The following is a 21,573-nucleotide window of genomic DNA, read 5'->3' as shown; positions in this document are numbered from 1 at the left end:
GAATCTCCCTAACATCCTCAGTCATGAAGACTGAAGCAAAGAATTAATTTAATTTCTCCCCAGTGATTTTATCATCTTTAAGTGCTCCTTTTGTATCTCGAACGTCCGGGGGCCCCTCTGGCTGTTTAGCAGGCTTCCTGCTTCTGATGTACTTAAAAAACATTTTGTTATTACCTTTTGAGTTTTTGGCTAGCTGTTCTTCAAACTCCATTTTGGCTTTTCTTATTACATTTTTACACTTAATTTGGTGGCTGAGGACATGGACGTCAGCTGGGCAGTGAGCTGCAGCTTAGAGCCAGTGACCCAGATGGCACGTTACAACTTGGAGCCCTGACGATCCAATGGCCGTGGTGCCACCACTATTAGGGCTTTGGGCTGGGACACTGAGGAGTGGGCAGACCTGAGTACCCCATGCCACCCCTTCCCTTGGGTGGCAGGTTCCCCCTGTGGGCAAAACCCCTGTGTGTGTTGGTTCTCTGCCAATTAGGATACCTGACTCCACCAGCACATAGGCTGGTGCCTTAAACCTTGTGGACTATTTACCTGTTTGCCAGATTGTTTGGTGCCTCGCCCTGACCCAGGCCAGTGTGTATAGACTGCTGCCCGGCTTATTCTAAACTGTTTGACTATTTATTTATTGCCCTGCCCGAATGAGAGTGTGGCCTCTAGACTGCTGCCTGGGTTACCAGAGACTTCTTGATTATTTGTTTGTTGTCCACCCCGTATAAGGGCAAGGCCTCTAGAACTGAGATTTGGCTTGCAGCCAGGCCTGGGGCTCCGGACTCTGGAAGCCTGTAGTGAGTCAGCGTGGCTTCCTGCTGACATGAACTACTACAGCCAAATTGGGATAAATTTTCATGAGAACAAAGAACAGCACATCATCTTCTGTTGACCTCTCCAGGGGTTAAATTACCCTTAACTATGCCTCTCAAAAGGTGTGGATGTATGCTGATGCAACTTTTCAGTATATACCAGCCCTCAGTTAAGCTAGGCTCACAGCACTAATAACTCAAGTTAACACTGCTGTGAAGACACGCCCTTAAGCATCTTAAGAGTCTAATCAATTCTCATTAAAAGACTATGAGAGTTAGACACCTATGAGCCTCTGATTCTGTACTCTTCACCGTAAACATAACTGAAAAGAAAACTAAATATATATTAAAACAAAAAAAAAGACACCACCTATGTTAGAAGAACATTGTTAAGGTTACAATATCAAGTACTCAAAAATATTAAATACTGACTGTGCAATCTTAATTCAGCTGCTTTTGCATATGATTTAGGATAAAATGTTTAATTACATGATCACATACTATTTTCCCCATCTCATTCAGGGCAGAGACTGCACTGTGATAATTTAATGAGAAGCTATTCAATATTTTATTTTCTTCATAGTTCTCCGTGTGGCACTATTTCTTATTTACTACACAATTTCTTCTCTAAAGATACAATTATTTACTTCCTTGTGGTTTTTTCTATGGCACCCATCAATCTAGTAAATGGAGTGCTTCCCAAACATTCATGAAATCTTTGTTCATAATACCAGTGTGAAATGAGTGGGTATTATTATTCTGATTTTGCAGATGAGAAATTGAGGCACAGAGACTGTCCCTTTTGTTCTGCATTTTACAGCATCCAGCACATTGGGGTCCTAGTCCGTGATTGAGGGCTCTAACATGTCATGATCATACAAATAATAAACAATAATAATTAGGTTCAAAAGTATCTTTGGTTGCCAAATATGAGAAAGCTAGGAACTGACTAGTCAAACTACTTAGAATTATTATACAGTATTGTATATTCAAAGCACCCACTTCAGTTACAGCTATAAGTGCTAAGCATTTCTGCACATCAGACCCTTGGGTTTCAGCATAGGCACTCAGAAAAGGAAGAATACACAGTTGGTGACCTCCTGTGAAAAGTTTAGCTTAAGTGACTTTCCTAGCATGATATAGGAACTCTACAGCAGAGGCAGGGATATAATCCAGTTCTCTAGGGCAGCATTCTACTGCTTTAACTACAGGATCATTCTTTCTCTTTCTGAAGTCCCCTTCCTCCTTATACACAATACATCTTCCAACTTCTGCAATGAATGAAGCATGGGTCCTATATTCAACATCCCCCTTGACTATTTAATTGTGCTCCATCTCCAGAGCAGGTTCATCCTGTGCACTGATTGATTCTGTGGAAAACAGTATGTGAATCTGTATTTAAAGACTGCACTATACTTAACTTTTGGGTATTTGACTTTGCACTCCTAACATTTCTTTAATATAGTTTGTGTGCATGTAATTAACAAGAGTTAAAAAAAACAAAATTCCATCATGCGGTATTATCAAATGAGTCATTATCAGGACTGTAAACTTTCAGTCCACTTAATTATCCTTTGCCATTTGAGCCAATGGAATAATCTACAGCAGTAGGAGATTGTCATCCTCTTTGTACACCAGCACTAAATGGGGATGGAACTCTTTGCCAGTTGGTTGTACAGATATTTGCTCACAACAGAGGAATGGTGAGACTCAGAAATCTCAGGTTCCAATCCAGTTTCAGGAAAGGAGTGTTCTCTAGTAAGCACAAACATTTCTGACCATTCTTGTGAGCCTGACCCCTCCTCCGCCATTGCTTCATTCACTTCAACCCCTCCTTATCCTCCTATTCACTCAACTCCATCCTGGCTTGGTCCTAATCACATTCTTCTAGGATACTCAGTCAGGGTACGTCTACACTACAGGGTTATTTCAAAATATCTAATTTCGAAACAGTTATTTCAAAATAGCTTATTTTGAAATAACACACCTACACACAAAATGCATTTCAAAATAGCTTTTTGCTATTTCGAAATAGCGAGTCCACGCTGAATGGACACTGAATCGCATTTAAGGCCGGCCGGAACCAGGTCCGGCAGGGCATCAGGTCAGGAGTTTCTTTGTGTGGCTGCTGCCTGAGGCCATCTGAGGCCTGTGCTAAAAGGGACCCCCTCTGGACAGCCAGTTCTCAGGTTTCCCTGCTTGCTTGTCTACCTCGATGAGGGACAGCAAAGCATATTGTCTCTGCGTGCTCTGGTTGCCCTCACTTGGGACACCACAGCACTCTGCAACATGGAGCCGGACCTGCCCGTAGGCACTCTGGTGCATCTCTTGGACACGTTGCTGCGAGCCTGACTGCACTTTCTGCAAGATGCCATCCGGGAGGTCCATCGGGGAGCTGTCAATATCCAGGAGGCCATGAGGGAGAGCTTCCACTCTGAGGAGACTAAGGGTATGTCTACACTACCCTCCTAGTTCGAACTAGGAGGGTAATGTAGGCATACCGCACTTGCAAATGAAGCCCGGGATTTGAATTTCCCGGGCTTCATTTGCATAAGTGGGGAGCCGCCATTTTTAAAACCCCGCTGGTTCGAACCCCGTGCAGCACGGCTACACGGGACTCGAACTAGGTAGTTCGGACTAGGATTCCTAGTGGAACGAGGTGTACCGGTAGTTCGGAATAGGAATCCTAGTCCGAACTACCTAGTTTGAGCCCCGTGTAGCCGCGCTGCACGGGGTTCGAACCAGCGGGGTTTTAAAAATGGCGGCTCCCCGCTTATGCAAATAAAGCCCGGGAAATTCAAATCCCGGGCTTCATTTGCAAGTGCGGTATGCCTACATTACCCCGCTAGTTCGAACTAGCGGGGTAGTGTAGACATACCCTAAGAGCCTCCCCGGTCTGTCTCACTGCGGGCTTATGCCTCATTCCTCCCTCACATCCTTCCACTCACCCCTCCCTAACCCTCCTTCCTGATGTAAAATAAAATACACATATTTTCATGAACACAAACTCTCTTTATTTAACAAAACTGGGGGGGAGGGGAATGAAACTCTGGTGAGACTGGGGAAAGGAGGTGGGAGAGGGGAAGAGAGAAGGTGGGAGAGGGGAGGGGGAAACCTGGGAGGAGGGAGCTGGAAGGGGGAATCAAGGGGAAGAAGGAGGAGGGGAATTTCAGGGCTGGGGGTCTCGCCAGACCAACTTGATTGTCATGCAGACCTGCTCCTGCAGACCTGTTCACATGTGGCCTTTGGTGGCCAAGCTGGCAGCTATCTTGCCATAGACGGCTGCGTTCCTCCGTCTAGTGCAGAGATCATGGATGTTGGAGGCATCCCCTCCAAACCTGAATAAGGTACATGATCTCCGCCCTGGACCAGGAAGGCACCTGCCTTCTCCAGGCCCTGGCAGGCTCTTGGGAGCTGGCAGACTGCTCCTGGGGAGCGGTGGAGGGGCTGGTTGCCATTGGCTTGCTGACTCATGTTTTGGAGCCACTGGGTCAAGGGCAGTGACTGCTGGTTCTGGGCTGGCAGGCTTGGAGCTGGCACTGGCACTGGCACTGTGGCCAGAGTCTACCACTTTAAGGACTCCGGGGGAAGGGAGGGAGAGGAGTGTTCTTGGTTGAGGCCAGAGTGGCCACCGGGGCACCCTGGGAAGGCTGGAGGCCCCCTATTTTGAAATAAGTGTCTACAAAGCACCTATTTCGAAATAGCAATTTCGAAATTGGCGTTATTACTTGTGGATTGAGGTTTACCAATTTTGAAATAAGCCATCCGCTATTTCGATTCAATTTCAAAATAATGGAATGGTTGTGTAGATGCTAGAATAGTTATTTAGAAATAACGGCTGTTATTTCGAAATAACTTTGCTGTGTAGACATACCCTCAGTCTCTTTCCCTCAGGCTTCTCATCCCAGACCCAATCTATTTACAGTACAAGCTCTAGTATTACCATTCCAGAATTTCTGTCACAGTCTCTTTCTCTCCTCACTCCCTATCATACTCTTTCATCTTCAATTACCAATTCCCTGGCCCACACATTCTAATTTTCTCCCTCCCCAGGTTCCCTATGAAAGCCACTTTGCTCAATCATGGTTTTCCCCCACAACTCATCTCATTGTCATATGTCTCCATCCTTCCCACTGCCTCACTGATTCCCAGTCCCAGTTTCCTTGCCCATCACATCCTGGTTCCTCATCCAATCTTAGTTGCCTGCATCCACAGAATCCCAGTCCTCCTTATTTTCTTTCCTAACATTTAGGTCCAAACTTCTTTCCCAGCCAGTCCCAATCACTTCCCACTACTCCCAATCCCAGTTTCCTTTTTCACCATTCCTGCCAGCCCCCAGTTCCAATCTACTCCCCTGATACTAGTCTGGCTGTCATTCCCACTGCATTTGAATAAGGCAGTTTCTTTCTCTTAGCCCAGCAGGCGGGACACTTAAAGTACAGAAAGGATAAGGCTCCCTGCTCTCAGTTCCAGTGCATAGCTGCCTAGAAATAATATTTTTTGCAAATATTTATAACTTGGACAAATTGGGACAAATTTTCATGAGAATAAAGAACAGCACATATCTGATACAAAGGCCATCCAAATAATGTTTTAAATCCCTGTTCCAAAGCACAGGGGCACTTATGTTCCTCAGCACAAAAGATCACCAATGTTTTATCACAGGCACAACAATGTATTTTTCCCTAGCCAGTTTCTAAGAAATAGCTAAAGTACTTTGGTTGAATTAAAATCAGACTGATAAACATGGGTCAAGAAAATTTTTTGCTCAAGTCATTAAAATTTGGCAAAGTTATAAGCAAAAGAAAACAAGGTTTTATGATTGGAAGTCTCAAACAATCTTAAGATTAGGCAGTATTACCACTTTAAAAACTAACTCATGGACATATTTATTAAATTGCTTGAAACTTTACCTTAATTACACAAAACAATAAAACACAAAAATTTATTATCAAAGAGACAATTATTTATGCAACAACAAAAAAGACTTATATAACTAATTTGAACTCAATTAATTTAATTAAATTAAATTTAATTCAGCAAGCTCTAGATCAGGACCTATATGAAGTAATAAGCATTGAACACAAACATTCAAGAACAAAGTCTTCATTGCACCACTTCAAAATCCTTACCTGAAAAAGAATCTGTCCCATCAAGGAAACTGACTACTAATGTAACATTATATACACCGAGGAACTACACAGAAAAAAACTTAAAACTCAATATAGGATTCTTATGATTCTACGTTACACTTTCTGCTTCAAGTTTATTTTATAATTACAATGGCACTGACTCTTTGAACTTTCAAGTCTGATGTTTAATAATCCAATATTTCGAAACAAAGTAACAATAAAGAAAATATAATGTCTATAAAAAGAAAGTGAAAATTTAGAGAATCCAATAAACATGAAGTGATATCTGAATTAAAGAAACTAAAACCAAATAAAGTAATAAACTGAAACAAAAAAAGTAATCTAAGAATCAGACTTAGGCCTTACCTTTAAAAACAAACAAAATACATTTAAAAGGAGAATGTAAAAATAAAAACTGATAAAATAGTAATTTAAAATGAATGGAACAGAACTAAAATTACTCTGTTCTTGTAGTAAAAAGAACAGTACAAGACCATGTAAATTAGATTAAAAAAATGTTGTATATCTAGTTTTGTTTGCCTTAAATATTCTGGCTTTAAATTTGTCTTTTATTGAGTGTTTAAAATAACCACATTTCCTAATTTTTAATTGTTATATATAAGACTATTTTGATATTTGTGTAGATGAAGAATATTTTGTGGGGCTCTTAATTCAGCCTCTCTTACAGTGATATTTATTTTATTTTGTAATCAAATAAATATGCTCAAAGTGCAGCTCCACTTAAAAATAGTTTCTATAAATATCAGAGCTTTAAGTTAAGTGTGATGTCAAACACAAACTGAGATGTACAGGACTAGCCATCTGAGTACCTGCTGACAAGGACCAGAGAAAGCTTTGCTACTACTTGGCTCCTAACCAAATCAGACACATTGAGGTCTGGGAAAAGGATGGGCCTTAAACTCAAAAAACAATTCCTCAGTTGGCTCAGCAGATGAAAATGTCCATAACTTAAAGTGAACTGTTTTTAATCTCTGTACATTCCCTGTACTGGTTATGAAAGCAAATCTCTCAGCCTCTGGAGGTCATGACAATCTTTCTCCACCCTGCTTATTAGTTGGAATAAATACCTTCCTCCTCTCTCTCTCTCTCTAATCTGTATGATGAAATCAATAAATACGGATTTTATATAGGAAAATTTTATAACCTTTTAAAATTTTCTTGGACATTAAGACATAGGCTTGGTAACAGCATATTTTATATTGATTGACAAGAATAATGTGTCAATTATATATTTTGAACATGTTTATACTGTTTTTCATTTCTGCTTACTTAATTTGTCCTCTTTTTGTGAGCTTTTGAAATGGTTGTTTTTTTGTGGGTAACTGTTGAACTGCAGAACACAGATGTAAAATAAAATTTAAAAAGCAGTTACTTTTTTTAAATGCTGTTGGTTCAAATGTGTTTTTCAATTATTGCTCCTTGTAAGGGACAATGCACAACTACACTGCTTTTCAGAGACACTTTAGCCATGTGCTTCCTGGACCCATGATGATGTCTCCTCTTCTGGGACCTTAGCAAGGTATCTGGCATTAACCCTCTCCTACTCTTTTTCTTATCCTTGTGCATGAGAACTGCTGAGAATAGTACTAATGTATTGTGAAAGGATCCTGGCACTAAACTGAAGGAGTTTCCACACCAGGTTGTGCCAACAAACAAGACTCTTCTATGTCAAAAAAATCTACCTTTCATACATCAGTAAGGATTGGTTTTGCATTAGGTTTCTTTAGCACCTGGAAGTCTGTATTTTGGCCAAAGTACAGCACCAATGAGTTGAGAGCACAGCCAAGCCCACACCTTAGAGCTGACATTTTCATCATAAAGAGACACGAGTTACTGTCACAGACTTAGGAACCACTGTCAGGAAACCCAATCCTGTACAGATTTCTTCAGTGCACGGGCTTATTGCTGATTTGTCTAGTTTTTGAAATAAAAGGCCTCCTGTCTTTCACAACCATAGACAGTGGACATGACAGTAGATTAAAAGGCCAGGCTAATGAGGCCTTCTTGACAAGGAAGGTTTGGTATTTCCAGTGCATATCACTCTAGATCCAAAGACTGAAGATTCTGCCCCTCCAGCAGTGATATGGAAATTTTCCCTGAGGCAGTATAAGTGGCTGCATGAATCCACTTCAGCAAATATGGAAGAGCACAACACATTACTTAAATTTGTGCTTGTTATCCAGATTCTTGGAAGCTGGATTTGCCATAGCTAACTGGTGGTACGCCTTTTAATCCAGGCTATGTCTAGACTGCAGGTTTCTTTCGGAAGAAGCTTTTCCGGAAGATATCTTCCGGAAAAACTTACTCTGAAAGAGAGCATCCACAAAGCAAAAGCGCATAAAAAAAGCAATGTGCTTTTTGGAAAGATAGCATCCACATTGATTGGACGCTATCTCGCATTTAAGTTGTGATTGCTATGGATGGAGTGGCCACCAGGGCACCTGTGCTTTTTCCTGGAGGCCTCGTCTTTCAAACTCCCTCCCCTCACCCCTCCGCCTTCCCCATCCACACACACCTTTTTCTGAAAGAGCTCTTTCGGAAAAAGGCTTCTTCCTTGTAAAAAGAGATTTACCTCTGTCAAGAAACCCCCCTGCATTCTTCCGATTTTCTTTCAAAAGAACGCAATTGCAGTGTGGACATACATGTAGTTTTTCCGGAAAAATTGCCATTTTTCCAGAAAAACTCTGCAGAGTAGACATACCCTTTGATATTAAAATACAGTGTGTAACAGTACAGAGTTCACAAAATATGCTAAATAAAGTAGAAAAAGTAGAAAATAAGAAAAATAAAGAGACTTTTAAGAGAAAACTGAAATCATACCACATACAGAGAGATAATCACAGTACCTCTCAGCTCCCAATGTTCACTGATTCAACACAGCACTAAAGCAGGTCCACTGAGCATGCATTTCTCCCAGAAGGTTTGAAAAGGTCTGAATTGCCAGGTAGGAATATGAAGCAGTCACATGAAGTATTGTAAGATGCTATATTATTATTCTTCATAAACAAAGCTATGTTATCAAACATTTTCAATTTACTCAAAATAAATACTTTCATTTTTCTACTACAGGAAACCTTAACTTTCACATACAGAAAATATTCAGAATTTCAGTTTAAAATATATTTATTTGCTTGTTTATAAATATTCAAAACTCACTTTGTTGTTCCAGTATTTAACATCTTCCAGTACCTCTTCTTTTTGCTTCACTACCTCTTCAAGCTGTCTTTCTTCCTTTGTAATCTTCTCCTCTGTTTCTTTTATCTTTTTACACAATGTAGTCCAAAGAAATTCTGAATGTTTTAAATCATTCCTAATAGAAAAACAAGAGTAATGTAATTCACTTACTTGGAGGTGTTTCAACATAGCCCTTCTTCATAAGGAGAATGCAAAACAAATTTGAATCAGTAAACAATTATTTTAGTTCTTTATGTTGTGTAAGTCACTCGAATACTTGTATATTAATAGATTTTGAATGATCTATTCAGGCAACATCATGTGCCAGAAGCTGTGACTGGACAATGGGTCATGGATCACTGGAAACTGTAATGTTCTATTCATTCCCTCTGGTATTGGGCATTATCAGAGGAGAAGGTAATCGGCCATAGGAACCACAAACCTAACAGAGTTTGACTGTTTTTTGTTCTTATTCTTGTCAGACTTCAAAGCTATTCATTTGTTCTTAAAGAGCCTGCTAATTGAGCCTCTAACCAGTTACTACAGGTTGAACCTCCCTTGTCCCATCCGGCACCGTGGAGACTGGAGTGGTCTCAAAACAAGAAAATTTGCTGGATCAGGGGAGGTCAGGCATGGTGGCTCTCTTAGGGCTCCCCTCCTGGCAGCTGCTTCAGGAGAACCCAGAGACCTGATCTCCAGCACACCTGCTTGGGTCTGCTGCCCCCAGCTCCTGGTGTGGGGCAACAGCTGCCCCCGGGTTCTCCAGCTTTGGCCTCATGCGCGCCAGCAGCAGCTGCTTCCAGGATTCCTCAGAACCCTGGAAGCAGTTGAGCAGCAGCTGCTCCCAAGGCTCTCTCACCAGCCCCTGCAGGCTGCCGCAGACCAAACAAGCTCTGCTCCCAGATGCTCTCAATCTCTATGGCTGAGCTCTCTGGTCTAGCAATATCTGTGGTCCTGCTGGACCAAGGATGTTGCCGGACCAGGGAGTCCCGGGTGAGAGAGGTTCAACATGTAGTCCAATAGTTGAAAACATGGTTTAGTTCACACATTCTACATTTAATAATCAAGCATAATGGCTAAGTGCAATTCCTTCTGTTGGTCTACTCTAATGTGCAGCTATCTTCATTTAACCAATCAGGTTCACTGTCATTTTGCTTTGTGGATGAAAGTCATTTTGCTATGTCCCCAGGTCACTCTTACCTCCTTCCATATCTCTTAGCAGTTAGGCAACCTAGAATACACTCAGGTGCTAAGAAACTCAGATAAAATATTTAGGCTAGTGCCAAGACTGACAAGAATTATCATTATGATTTATAATTTATATTGAGGTAGCACTAACTGGCCTCAACTCCCATTGTGCAAGGCACCTTATAAACAAGAAAAAATTATAGTCCCTGCTCCAAAGAATATCCCTTGGGCACTCTCCTTCCAGAATTTGTTTTTAAAAGCTTTCCAGGCTCAACCAGTAGAAAACCACAGTCTGGTAAAAATGCCCATCAACTTATTTTTCTGGACTTAGCCTCATTGTCATACAAGCAGATGATAAATTGGTAAGTGATTGCACCAGCTGGCATCTGTAAACCAAATGGAAAAGCCAACACAGTAAGCCAAGTCCAAATCAGTGATAAAGATCTTCCTTTGACACTGAAGTGAGAAGGGAATTCAGACTGATCTGAATACTATCAAATGGTATCCAATGGCCTATTGATAAATCCTAGTGTGACTGGGTGAACCCAGCCCCATGCTCCTGCCCAAATGGCCCCAAGATCTTAGGTGTCGGGAGAGAGGCAGGCGGCCCCCCCGGTGGTGCTGTGCATGCACCAGGATCCGTGCCCGGCATTTAAAAGAAACGCGGGATCAGCTGGCAAAGGAGGAGGAAGCGGCGGAGAACGCCGGAGGTGAGGCAGAAACAGGGGGAGCTGCCGGAGGGAGGGCGGCAGTGGCTAAGAGGGGGAACCGGGGGCGAGAGCAAGGGGAGACGCCGGGAGCTCGGACCAAAGTGGCCGGAGGCCCTGAGAATTGGTCAGGGGTGCTGGAAGATCGGAGGGCAGGCGCTGGGACTGCCAAGAATGAGGAGGCCGAGGGATCAGCCACCTGTGGGGGCGGACAGGTAGCCCAAACCCCAGAACGCACACAGCGTGCCCCTTCGTCTCACAGGGCTGACGGTGGAGTGTGTGAGAGCCTGCGGGAGTGGTCTCATACGAGGGCACCTGCTCTGATGGCGTCCATAACACCCCCCCAGGAGGGATGGGGAAGAACCCCTCTCCCCGAGTGAACCCCTCTCTCCGTGGAACCCCTCTCCCCGAGTGAACCCCTGCATAAGGCCGTGGCGGGTACCCCGTGATGAAGGTCAAGACCTCCCCCAAATGGCCGGTGACTATTACCCAACCCCAGGGAGATATACGGCTTGCAGGGCGGTAGGTTGGCCTATCGTAAGCTCACCTGCATGGGCCGATACCTAACCCCTTAACTTTACAAGCCCAGAGCAAAGGTAGGGACCGGGACCTCAGTGCCATTAATGTGAGGACTCGCTCCCACACGGTCTTGGGAGGGAGGGGTTGGGGGGGACGTTTGACACCTAGCTCATCTTGCAGACAGCATGATGCAATGGACCACCCCTCAATACCAGAAAAAGTTTACAGTGTAATTAGGCCATGAACTGCAACAAATGGCCAAAAACTTGTCCCATGTCCTCACAACTATTTGAAACTCAATCATGTAATGGACATCGGTGACCCCTCCAATTCAGATGAAGACATGAAAGAAAGAGAAAGGGGTGGGGGAAGGAACGCTTAGAGAAAATGTTAGGCTCTATTACCAGTTTTTTCACATTCTTTATAACTTCTATACATGTGAGAGTGTGCTTTGAGGAAGCAACAGGGATTTGTAAGAAATGGAAGGAGATCAAGTTAAAGTGTGCCACAGAAACTAATACATACATGCTATACTTATTATTGTAATGGTGGTGGAAACATACTCCCATGAGAGCAGAAAGCTCCCTCACTTCCTGCTTGTTATTTCACCATCCCATAGCTCTGTTTAACCAGACATGGTACTCCCTAAACTGGCAATGTAATTTCACCCTATAACATCACAGGGAAATTTCTAATGATGGCAGAAATGTGGTGCTGTGTGCTAGATTATTACAACTAAAGTGGACCCTGAGTTCAACAATGCACTGTGTTTTTCAAATATGTAAATTTCAATTTGGTAAGGAAGTCAATCACTGAATTTATGTATTTAGATAATCAGTTTCCCTATATCAGCTCTATGGTCAAATTATGCTGACAATCTCTTTTTTAAAAAACCGAGAGATGATTTATTAACCCCAGATGTTTAGCTTACCTACAATCTTTCTGAAGCTTTGCACAGAAGAAACACTAAATGTCTGAGTCACTTCTCCAACTTTTTCATTAGGATAAAGGGCAAAGTAATCTCGTCCTCTGGTCTCCTTTCTTAAAGATTGGGACCACCAGACCAGTTAGCTCTTCCAGAGGTTCTGCACCCACCTTCCGTACAACATTGAATAGGTATGTTAACCATGACACCCTTGTCCAGTGATTTCAACATCTCCAGACAAATCTTGTCCACCCCGACTTACCACTACAAAGACATTTAATAGCTACTTCAACAACAGAAATAAATCTGATCTCATTTCCGGTACTGCCTCCTGAAAGGAGAGCATGTCGACCAAGTTGAGAAGTTCTTCAGAGTGCTCCTTCCACCTCTCAACAATCTCCTTGTTCAAGGTCAATGTTTGATCATCTTGCTTAGAAAAGCCTCACAAATGTCCCATCAACCATAAAGGTGATGAATGGTATGCCTCTGAGGTTGTCCAGTAGTTGTTCTTCATAGTTTTCCAAACTCCTCCCAAGCCTGGCTTTCACTTCAATGATCACTGCAGCCCTCTGACAATCTGTACCACTCAATCCCATTAGGAAACCAGTTTATGATTACTTCTTGGAAGCCCTCCTTCTTTGTCTTGACATCTCCCCTCACCACTGGTGTCCACATGTCCTAGGGTTGCCAGCTTGACAGGCACTAACTGCCTACAGGCCACAAACTTTTGGTGGCTGCCTCAACAATTCATGATCTGAAAACTGTCCACTCACACTCAATGTCCAAGACTTCAAGAATTTGGAGAAATTCTTCCAAAGGTGGGAACTGACGTATTTCCACACAGGGTCCTTCACCAGACATTCCCAGCAACCTGCACTGATCATTTTGGCCTCCCATGTCTTTCCAGTTGGCATCCAACTCATCACAATGACTGGTTGACATCTCTCGCCCTCTCTTCATCCAGGTGTCCAGAACATTCAGCCTCAGATCTGATGAGACAATTATGAAGCAAATCATTGATCTTCAACCCAAAGTGTTCTGGTATCAAGTACATTTATGAGCAATCTTGTGTTCAAACATGGTGTTCATTATGAATAATCCACAACTAGCACAGAAATCCAAAAACTTCTCAAGTCCAAATCAGGGAGGCCATTTCTCCCAATTACTCCACTCCAGATATTTCCATTATTCCCCAGTGAACTTTAAAGTCTCCCAGTAGAATTAGAGAGTCATCAGGTGGCACTCTACCAAGCATCGCTTCCACCATCTCCATAAAATCCAAGTAGTCTGACCTGCTGCTAGGCATATAGGCGTGAACAACAGTTATGGTTTTCCTCTCTGAGACCTAAAGACTCAGAGGTGATCCTCTTGTCAACCAGGGCAAACTCCAGATGCACAGCACTTAGCCAGGGACTTGCAAATATCCCCTCAGCCAGACAGGGCCACTTACACAGGGTCATTCCAGAGTAGGAAAGAGACAACCGTAGGTCAAGAAGTTTGTTTCCAGAGCCAATGCTATATGTGGAGGTGACACCATCTATATCTAGCCAGTACCTTTCCAGCTCTCCCACCAGCTCTGGCTCTTTTTCCACCAGCCAAGTGACATTGCACATCCCAAGAGCCAGTTTCCATTTCAGAGGGCCAGCTCGTTGTGATCCATCCCTTCTTCTTCCATTCTAGCTTCCATTCATAGACATCTGTCAGGGATGGTGTAGACGGAGCTTGATCCTGCCTTGAGGGCGGGGGGCTGGACTCGATGACCTCTCGAGGTCCCTTCCAGTCCTATTATTCTATGATTCTATGATTCTAGCTTCATATCCAATCATCATCCTTCATGTTGAGGCCACATCAACATTTTTGGGCTGAGCCTGGCTGAGTTACATGGGTGGCCTGGCCATCCCTCACCTAATACCAGCCCTAGAACTGGCTTTAGGGGTGCATCTCAGTATCCCTAATCCAGGAAAGGTTCATGTGAACAATTTCTGGGCTTTCTTAAGGGTCTTCAGATGGATCATTTTTAGTCTGGAACATTCCCACAGATCTGTTTACCTAGGGTAACTCTACTAGGAATAGTGTTCCCTCTAAGATGCTTGGCAGCAGTTTCACAAGTGATTAATCAGCCCCATCCAGTCAGAGGCTCAGGGCTCCTTGCACAGAGCTGACTGACTGGGTGGTGCTGATAAATCACCTGCAAAGCTGTGCTGCTATGCAGCTTAAAGGGAACACTGACTAAGAATACTGTTTTCCAAATGACATAGGCCTAGAGTTCAATGGAGTATACAAGCCCCTCCACCATGACAAGGTAACGATCCTCAAAGGGCCATTACAAAGAGATTAATCTTCTTAAATCCTTACTGGATCTACCTCCTTTTCAAAATTCAGATTCTACCACGAAACTATATAACCAAACCTGGAATCTGAAGAAGGCATAATGCCAAAAGTATCTTTCTCTGAAACATGGTGGAAAGTCAGTCTCTGGAGATCTATCCAGCACAATGCCTCATCTCCTTCTTTGGCTGGGAGAAGAAGAATGAGAGAGACGGACCTTTTAATTATTCTAATTGGGATATCAGTCAGATCCATTACATGTTGCAGATTCACATCAACCTCCATCGTAACTATAACGGTAGAAACTAGGAAAGATTAAAGAATTGGTTAAGATGGTTTCTTCTTTGGCTCTTATCATCTCAACAATTTGGAGCTTTTATGTCCTCAAATCTCAGATCCATAGACGGAGCCAATGAATTATCCAAGAAGTGTTTTAATTTGTGCTTTCTTTTCCTTGGAAGCACAATGCTTAGTTCTCGCATGTTATCAAGGGACCTGGGTTCCTTAACCAGGACTGTCTCAAATGTAGCCTGCACCTTAGCTGAATCATTGGACTTAGCTACCATAATCTTTGTTGGCTTGGAATCAGAGCTCCATGCCAAGTCCAAACCCTTTCCCATGGTTCTCTCTTTGAAGCCTCCAATTCTAGCCGTTGAGCACACAGAGTCTCTTGACTGCAAGAAGTATATATTCTCTTTCCTTACAGGCCCAAGTAGTGAGCACACTAAAACTAAGACAATATGAAGGGAAATGTCCTTTTCCATGGCACTTAAGTCATCTGACACATGGATTGGGTGTCTGTAAGGCTTCAGAATATGCTGCACATATTTTAAAATCATTCTTCATTAAAATCAATCATCCACTGTCAATAAATGTATTATAGTCTTTATAAATATTTATAAAGTTTAAATCCCAACACTAATACTCTAACCTATAAAGTCAGCTAGCTAGTCTAATCACCAATGCAGAGTTAGTAGGAATTCAAAGCTGTGAATCCAGGAGATCTATAAAGATCCATATCTATCTAACTGTGGTGGTTGAAAGTAACTAAGGTGGCAGCTAGCACAGCATCTTTTTTTTATAGCCACATTCTCATATGCTGAGGGGAATATGAGGAGAGGAAGCATGAGCACTTTAATAGGTGGTACTATCAGAAAATACCAATGCATTGGTCCAAAAATCCAAACTGCACTAGTCAGCACATTCCCAGTGTGAGGATATGCAGAGGACACTCAAACAAGAACAGAATTTAAAACAGGCATTTTCGGAATGCAAATATACTGTGACTCTATTGTCATTATATTTCTAAACTGTCAAAATAATCTTTAATTTGTATCAGAATATATTAGTAACATTTTGAACAGCTCTTACTGGTACTGATTCAACACTATCTCAGCATATTTAATTGTATCAGACATAGATTCTCTCTGCTTCTCAACTTCTTCAGTGACTTGTTTTAAAATCTGCTGGAGTCTCAGAAGTTCTCTATGAACATCATAATATAATTTTGATTCCTGAAAAACAAAAACAAAAACAAAAACCTTCTATAAACCATTTTCATTATGAAATGCATATAATATTCTAAACACAACTATTCTCATCCAGTAATCTTCTGACATTTATTACTGTGTGAATGTTTGAGTGTAGTGCTTTGGGATGTCACAATATTTATTTAGTGAATAAATAAGTAGTCAGATTAGACAATAATGACAGAGTGTGTGTAAAAACTGATCATATCAAGAAGCCAGTGTTAACAAGAGAGCTTTCATTTTCTTACAATATTTAGAAGTTATTATGAAAAAAGTGGCCACTTATATGGAAAGATAAAGACTCGTGGAGCAGAACACAACTTGAAAGCCTCTGAGTCTGTACTCAGCAACTTGACAGAATCATCACTTAACTCTGGTCTATACTAGGAATTATTTCAAAATAAGCTCCCTTATTTCAAAATAATAAGTGGAGCATCCACAATACTAAGCCCGTTATTTTGAAATAACGGGTCGGTTATTTAAAAAAACTGCACTCCTGCCTTCCTTGGGGAATAACGCTTATTTCAAAATAATTATTTTGAAATAGCGTTAGTGTAGCTGCTCCACTGCTACTATTTCTACATAACTACTCTCTAGAGTAATTCAAAGTAATTAAATCCCTGTGCTTCCTGGGGCTTTAAGTCGAGGTAGCACATCCACAGTAACAGAGCCTGCCTTAGACTATTTTGGAGACTCCTCTGTAGTGGGGGAACGCTATTTCAATTTTGTTATTTTGGGAGTTATTTCAAATTTAGTAATTTTGAAATTATTTCCTAGTGCAAACCTTTTGAGGTGCAGAAGTGGGGTGTGGTTAACTTCCCCCTGATTTCCACCCCCACATTTCTGCTGTTGCCATCATTACCTTTACTGCTTCCTCTGCCAGCCTCAGTTGCTACAGGTGACTTTTCCATTCTTGGCCCCACTGCTTGCCTCTCTTCCTTTTGCTCTGCTGGGTCCTGCTGCAGGCATTGTGGGCCTGCTACTCAGGCACCCTTGGGCATACCAGCCCTCCTCCCACCTCCCCACCAGCAGTGTCTGGCTGCCACTCCTTCCTTGAGCAGGCCCTTCCTCACTGCCTGCTCTGCCTCTCCACTGTCTTTCCCCCTTTCCTGTGTGCCCATACCCCCCTTTTTTCTTTTGTTTGGTGTATGAGCCACCTTCTTTCTTGGTCATCTCCCCACCCCCCAGTTGCACTTACCCCTTACTGTGAATATAATTATCCCCTCATCTCCCCAGTGCAGCTGGAGGAGCCAGTTTTTTCATTGTGTGTTGTGAGTTGTATCTCTTGTTTCTCTACCCCCCCCTTCCTCCAGCCCAGAAAGGTGGGGTGGTGAACCTTCCCTCTTCGCCTTCCTTCCTCCTCTCACTCCCTCCCTGGTGCTTTTTCCCCCACTCCCAGTTATTGTTCCTGTCCTTCCCTCCTCGCCCATGACAACAATCTCAATGGATGAGCTGTTCTGTGATGCTTCTGCCACCCCTTTCCCTCCCATACATCACTGCAAATGCTGGTCCCTCTGAGGCTTCTGGGTTGCGACCTGACTTATCTCAAACAAGGGAATTTGCTGAATCAGAGGTAGTCCCCTGCTACTGGCCCCCCAGGACACCAGTTACCTGAGGTGTAACAGTTAACTCAAACTAAGGACTTAGTTCAAGTTAACGTTTGACTGCCACGTGTAGCCGCGGGCAGTTAGTTCTGATTAAGGGGATTTAGAAATGGCACCCGGATGGGAAGATGCAAATAAAGCTCAAGATATTTAAATCCTGGGCTTCATTTGCAACTTCGAATGCCTACATTAGCCTCCCTAGTTCGAACTAGGGGGCTAGTGTAGACATACCCTGTCTGTTTATAGAAAATACCACTGTGGTATTGTCTGAATATTCGTACTACGTGCCCAATGATAAGCGTACGGAAGTGCTTGCATTCATTGAACACCGCCCTCAGCTTGAGAAGGTTGATGTAGCAGAAGTTCTCTGCCATTGTTCATTTGCCCTGAGCATGATGGTTCCCGAGATGTGCACCCCATACCAATAGGAATGCACCTGTGGTAATTTCCAGAGTGGGCTGAGGTCGGTGGAAGGGCGCCCCTACTAACATGTTGTCGGGAATCATCCACCATGTTATTGATTGTATTGCATCCTGTGGAATAGTCACCATCTTGTGTATGTCATGTTTGCCAGGTATGTACACTGTGGCTATCCAGTGCTGTAGACAAAGATGTAATCTCGCATTGGATACTACATAAGTGGTAGCCACCATATGTCCCATAAGTTGTAAGCATGTAAGGAGGATGTTTTGGGTCCCATCAAAAGGGCCTTCACAAGGAAGGATTGAAATCTGTATTGGGGCAGGTAAGCCCTGGTGGTGGTCGAATCTAGGTGTGCGCCTATGAATTCTAGGGACTGTTGCGGCATTGATGATTTTTGGAAGTTGATTGTGAGTCCAAGAATCTCAAATATCTCTCTGGTTGCATTGGTGGTTTGTAATGTATCATCAAAGGAAGATGCCATGATGAGACAGTTGTTGAGGTAGGGGAATATTATGATTCCCAATCGTCGGAGGTGTGCTGCCACTACGGCGAGTGTCTTTGAAAAAATCTCTGGGTGCTGAGGAAAGGCCGAATTGCGAAACTTTGTATTGGAAATGATCGGTGCCTACTAGAAACCTCAGGAAGCACCTGTTAGCGGGGTGAATTGTTATATGGAAGTAGGCATCCTGCAAGTAGAGGGACACAAACCAATCCCCTTTGTTGAGTGCTAGAATGATAGTAGCCAGTGTCACCATCCTGAATCTTTGCTTGCAGAGGTAGCAGTTGAGCCGTCTCAGGTCTAAGATCGGCCTCCATCCGCCTGACATTTGTGGGTCAGGAAATGTCTTTTCCGGTACTCTCTCTATCGTGCCTATGGAAAGGAAGTGGGAGAACTCTTGTTGTAAAAGGGTCTCATGAAAGGGGTCCCTGAAGAGGGACAGGGAGTGAGGGGAGGGTGCAGGAAGTGAAGTGAAGGGAATGGCGTAACCTTTTGCTATCAATTCCAGGACCCATCGGTCGATGGTGATAAAGGCCCATCGTTGTCTGAACGGCCTCAAGCGATGGTGAAAAATCTCGCCCATGATGTGAGGATGGGGATGGTCTGCAGGCCCTCGACAATCGCATCCAACCTGTTACCAGTTGTTTTGCTAGTTCGAAGGTCTGTTGTTCTGTGGTCATTGCCTCTGTGGATGTTGTCTGGGGCATTGCTGTTCTTGCTGCCTTTACGGTGGTGTAGTATATTGGAAGGCATGTGGTGCTTCTGACGATATGGAGGCATATACATGCCTAATGTCTTTAAAGTGGTTCTGGTATCTTTTCCAGAGTGTAGCTCTTGGTCAGTCTTATCTGCAAAGAGACTCTGTCTGTCAAAGGGCAGATCTTGGACCTTTGAATGGAGTTCCTTAGGTACTGCTGCTAGCTGTAACCAGGATGCTCTGCGCATTACCATGGGGGTGACAGTGGTCCAGGTCACGGTATCTGCAATATTGAGCGTGATCTAGAGCACTATCCTGGAGGCAGTATAGCCCTCTTGTACCACTGCTTTGAGTATCTGGCATTTGGTGTCTGGCAGATGCTCTAAGAGAGGCACCAGTTTGAATAATTGTCTACGTTATGGTTTGCCAGTAGGGCAGAGTAATTGGCCATCCTCAGTGCTAATGTGGCTGCTGAATATACTTTGCGTCCAAACAGGCCTAAGCATTTACAGTCCCTGTCCATGGCCGTGTTCTTGTATTGAGGGGCCTTAGCCTTCTGAGCAGCATCAACTACTAATGAATTTGAATGCGGATGTGCAAAAAGAAAGTCCACTCCTTTGGAGGGAACAAAGTACTTTTTGTCGGCCCTCTCATTGGTTGTGGGTGTGGGGGCCGATATTTGCCAGATGTCATTTCCTACTTCTAAGATTGCCTCATCAAGAGGGAGAGTGACCTTAGACTTTTGTGATGGTTGAAGGTTTTTAAGTAGACAATGTTGTTTCTTCTGGACCTCAGTGAGTTTCACCTCTCGGCTATCAGCCACCCATTTGAACAGTTCCTGGAACTGATGGATGTTGTCCGTGGGTGATGAATCTCCTGGAAATACTGCGTCGTGGAGATGAAGAGGATGAGTCAGTGGTTGATATGTCCTGAGGTTGATCTTGGTCAGACATTTGACTTTCCTCCAGCTCAGGGTGCTGAGGTGCCGGCATATGTACATTCCCATAAGGAGTGGGAGGTCTAATACTGAGAAGTGTAGGAGACTTGTTTTTCTCCACTTCCACATGTGGTTGTTGGCAATGTGGGGATCGTTGTTGCGATCGTTCTCTAGAGTATAAACAGTGCCGGTAGTAATCACTATGAGCATAGTAACAATCGTAGCATCTTGAATATGAAGGGGAATATCCAGGAGACTATCTTCTATCACGTGTGTAGTATAGAGAATAAGGTGATCGCGAGGGGGATCTTGGCAATCGAGACCTGGCCCTTGAACGTTGGGGTGATAAAGACACATGGCGGTGTTGGCAGTAATCATGTGAAGAGGCAGGTTCTCGCCTTGGTGAATAATGCAGCCTCGGGGAGTAGAACCCACGTTCATCTGTCGAGTGGATCGACAGAACCGATGATGGTGATGGCGATGCTGGCAAAAAGATGGCACGTTCAGGACTTGGAGAGGGAGTAATTACCCTCCAAGACTTTTGTTTCACTTTAGTCATCTGCGGCGAACACGCCTACGAGGATGATGATATAAAGCATGTATGCGCTGTTTGTGGTGCTGAAACCGGTATGGTTTGCAGCGCCGAGATCCCTGGTGCCAAGGGGCGAGTGCCACCTGAGTCAGTGCCTCCTAGTGTCTCGGCATTGGTGCTGAGCTGATAATCAGTGCCGCTGTATGCACCCTTGGAGGTACCAGTGCCAATGTCAATATGCTCTGGGTCAATGTTTGCTTATCAAGGCGGTGCATAGAAGCCGTGCCAGAAGTGCCGGGTTTTTCTCCTGTAATGACCTGTATGGGTGGCAATGAATGAGAAGGTGAAGCCCTCCTCTTAGTCTGGGCCAGAGAGAGTGCCCGGCTTGTCTGGCTCCAAGAGTTTGTCTTGCTGGGAGGAATCTGATGTCATCTGCTGTAACGCTTTACTGAATAAGAGCATTTTCAGCCTCATCTCCCTGTCCCATCTAGCCAGCACTGTAAGCTTAGAGCAGTGACGGCATTTCTGGGGAATATGCCCCTCACC

The 21,573-nt window shown here is 43.5% G+C and overlaps 1 protein-coding gene across 3 annotated transcripts in view; it reads right to left on the bottom strand.

The window, feature by feature from the left end:
* Nucleotides 1-21,573, bottom strand: part of CCDC178 (coiled-coil domain containing 178) — a 382,168-nt gene that overhangs the window by 290,488 nt on the left and 70,107 nt on the right. For all 3 annotated transcript variants that reach the window (XM_089776273.1, XM_089776275.1, XM_089776274.1), the window contains exons 7-8: nt 16,178-16,320; nt 9,122-9,275 (exon numbers count right to left, since the gene is read on the bottom strand). In XM_089776273.1, coding sequence (XP_089632399.1) covers nt 9,122-9,275; nt 16,178-16,320 — 297 coding nt within the window. The remainder of the gene's footprint in view (nt 1-9,121; nt 9,276-16,177; nt 16,321-21,573) is intronic.

Source organism: Pelodiscus sinensis, chromosome 2, assembly GCF_052426305.1.
Source record: "Pelodiscus sinensis isolate ZL-2025 chromosome 2, ASM5242630v1, whole genome shotgun sequence".
In the NCBI taxonomy this organism is placed as follows: domain Eukaryota; kingdom Metazoa; phylum Chordata; order Testudines; family Trionychidae; genus Pelodiscus; species Pelodiscus sinensis.
This window is presented reverse-complemented; position numbering and strand designations above follow the sequence as displayed.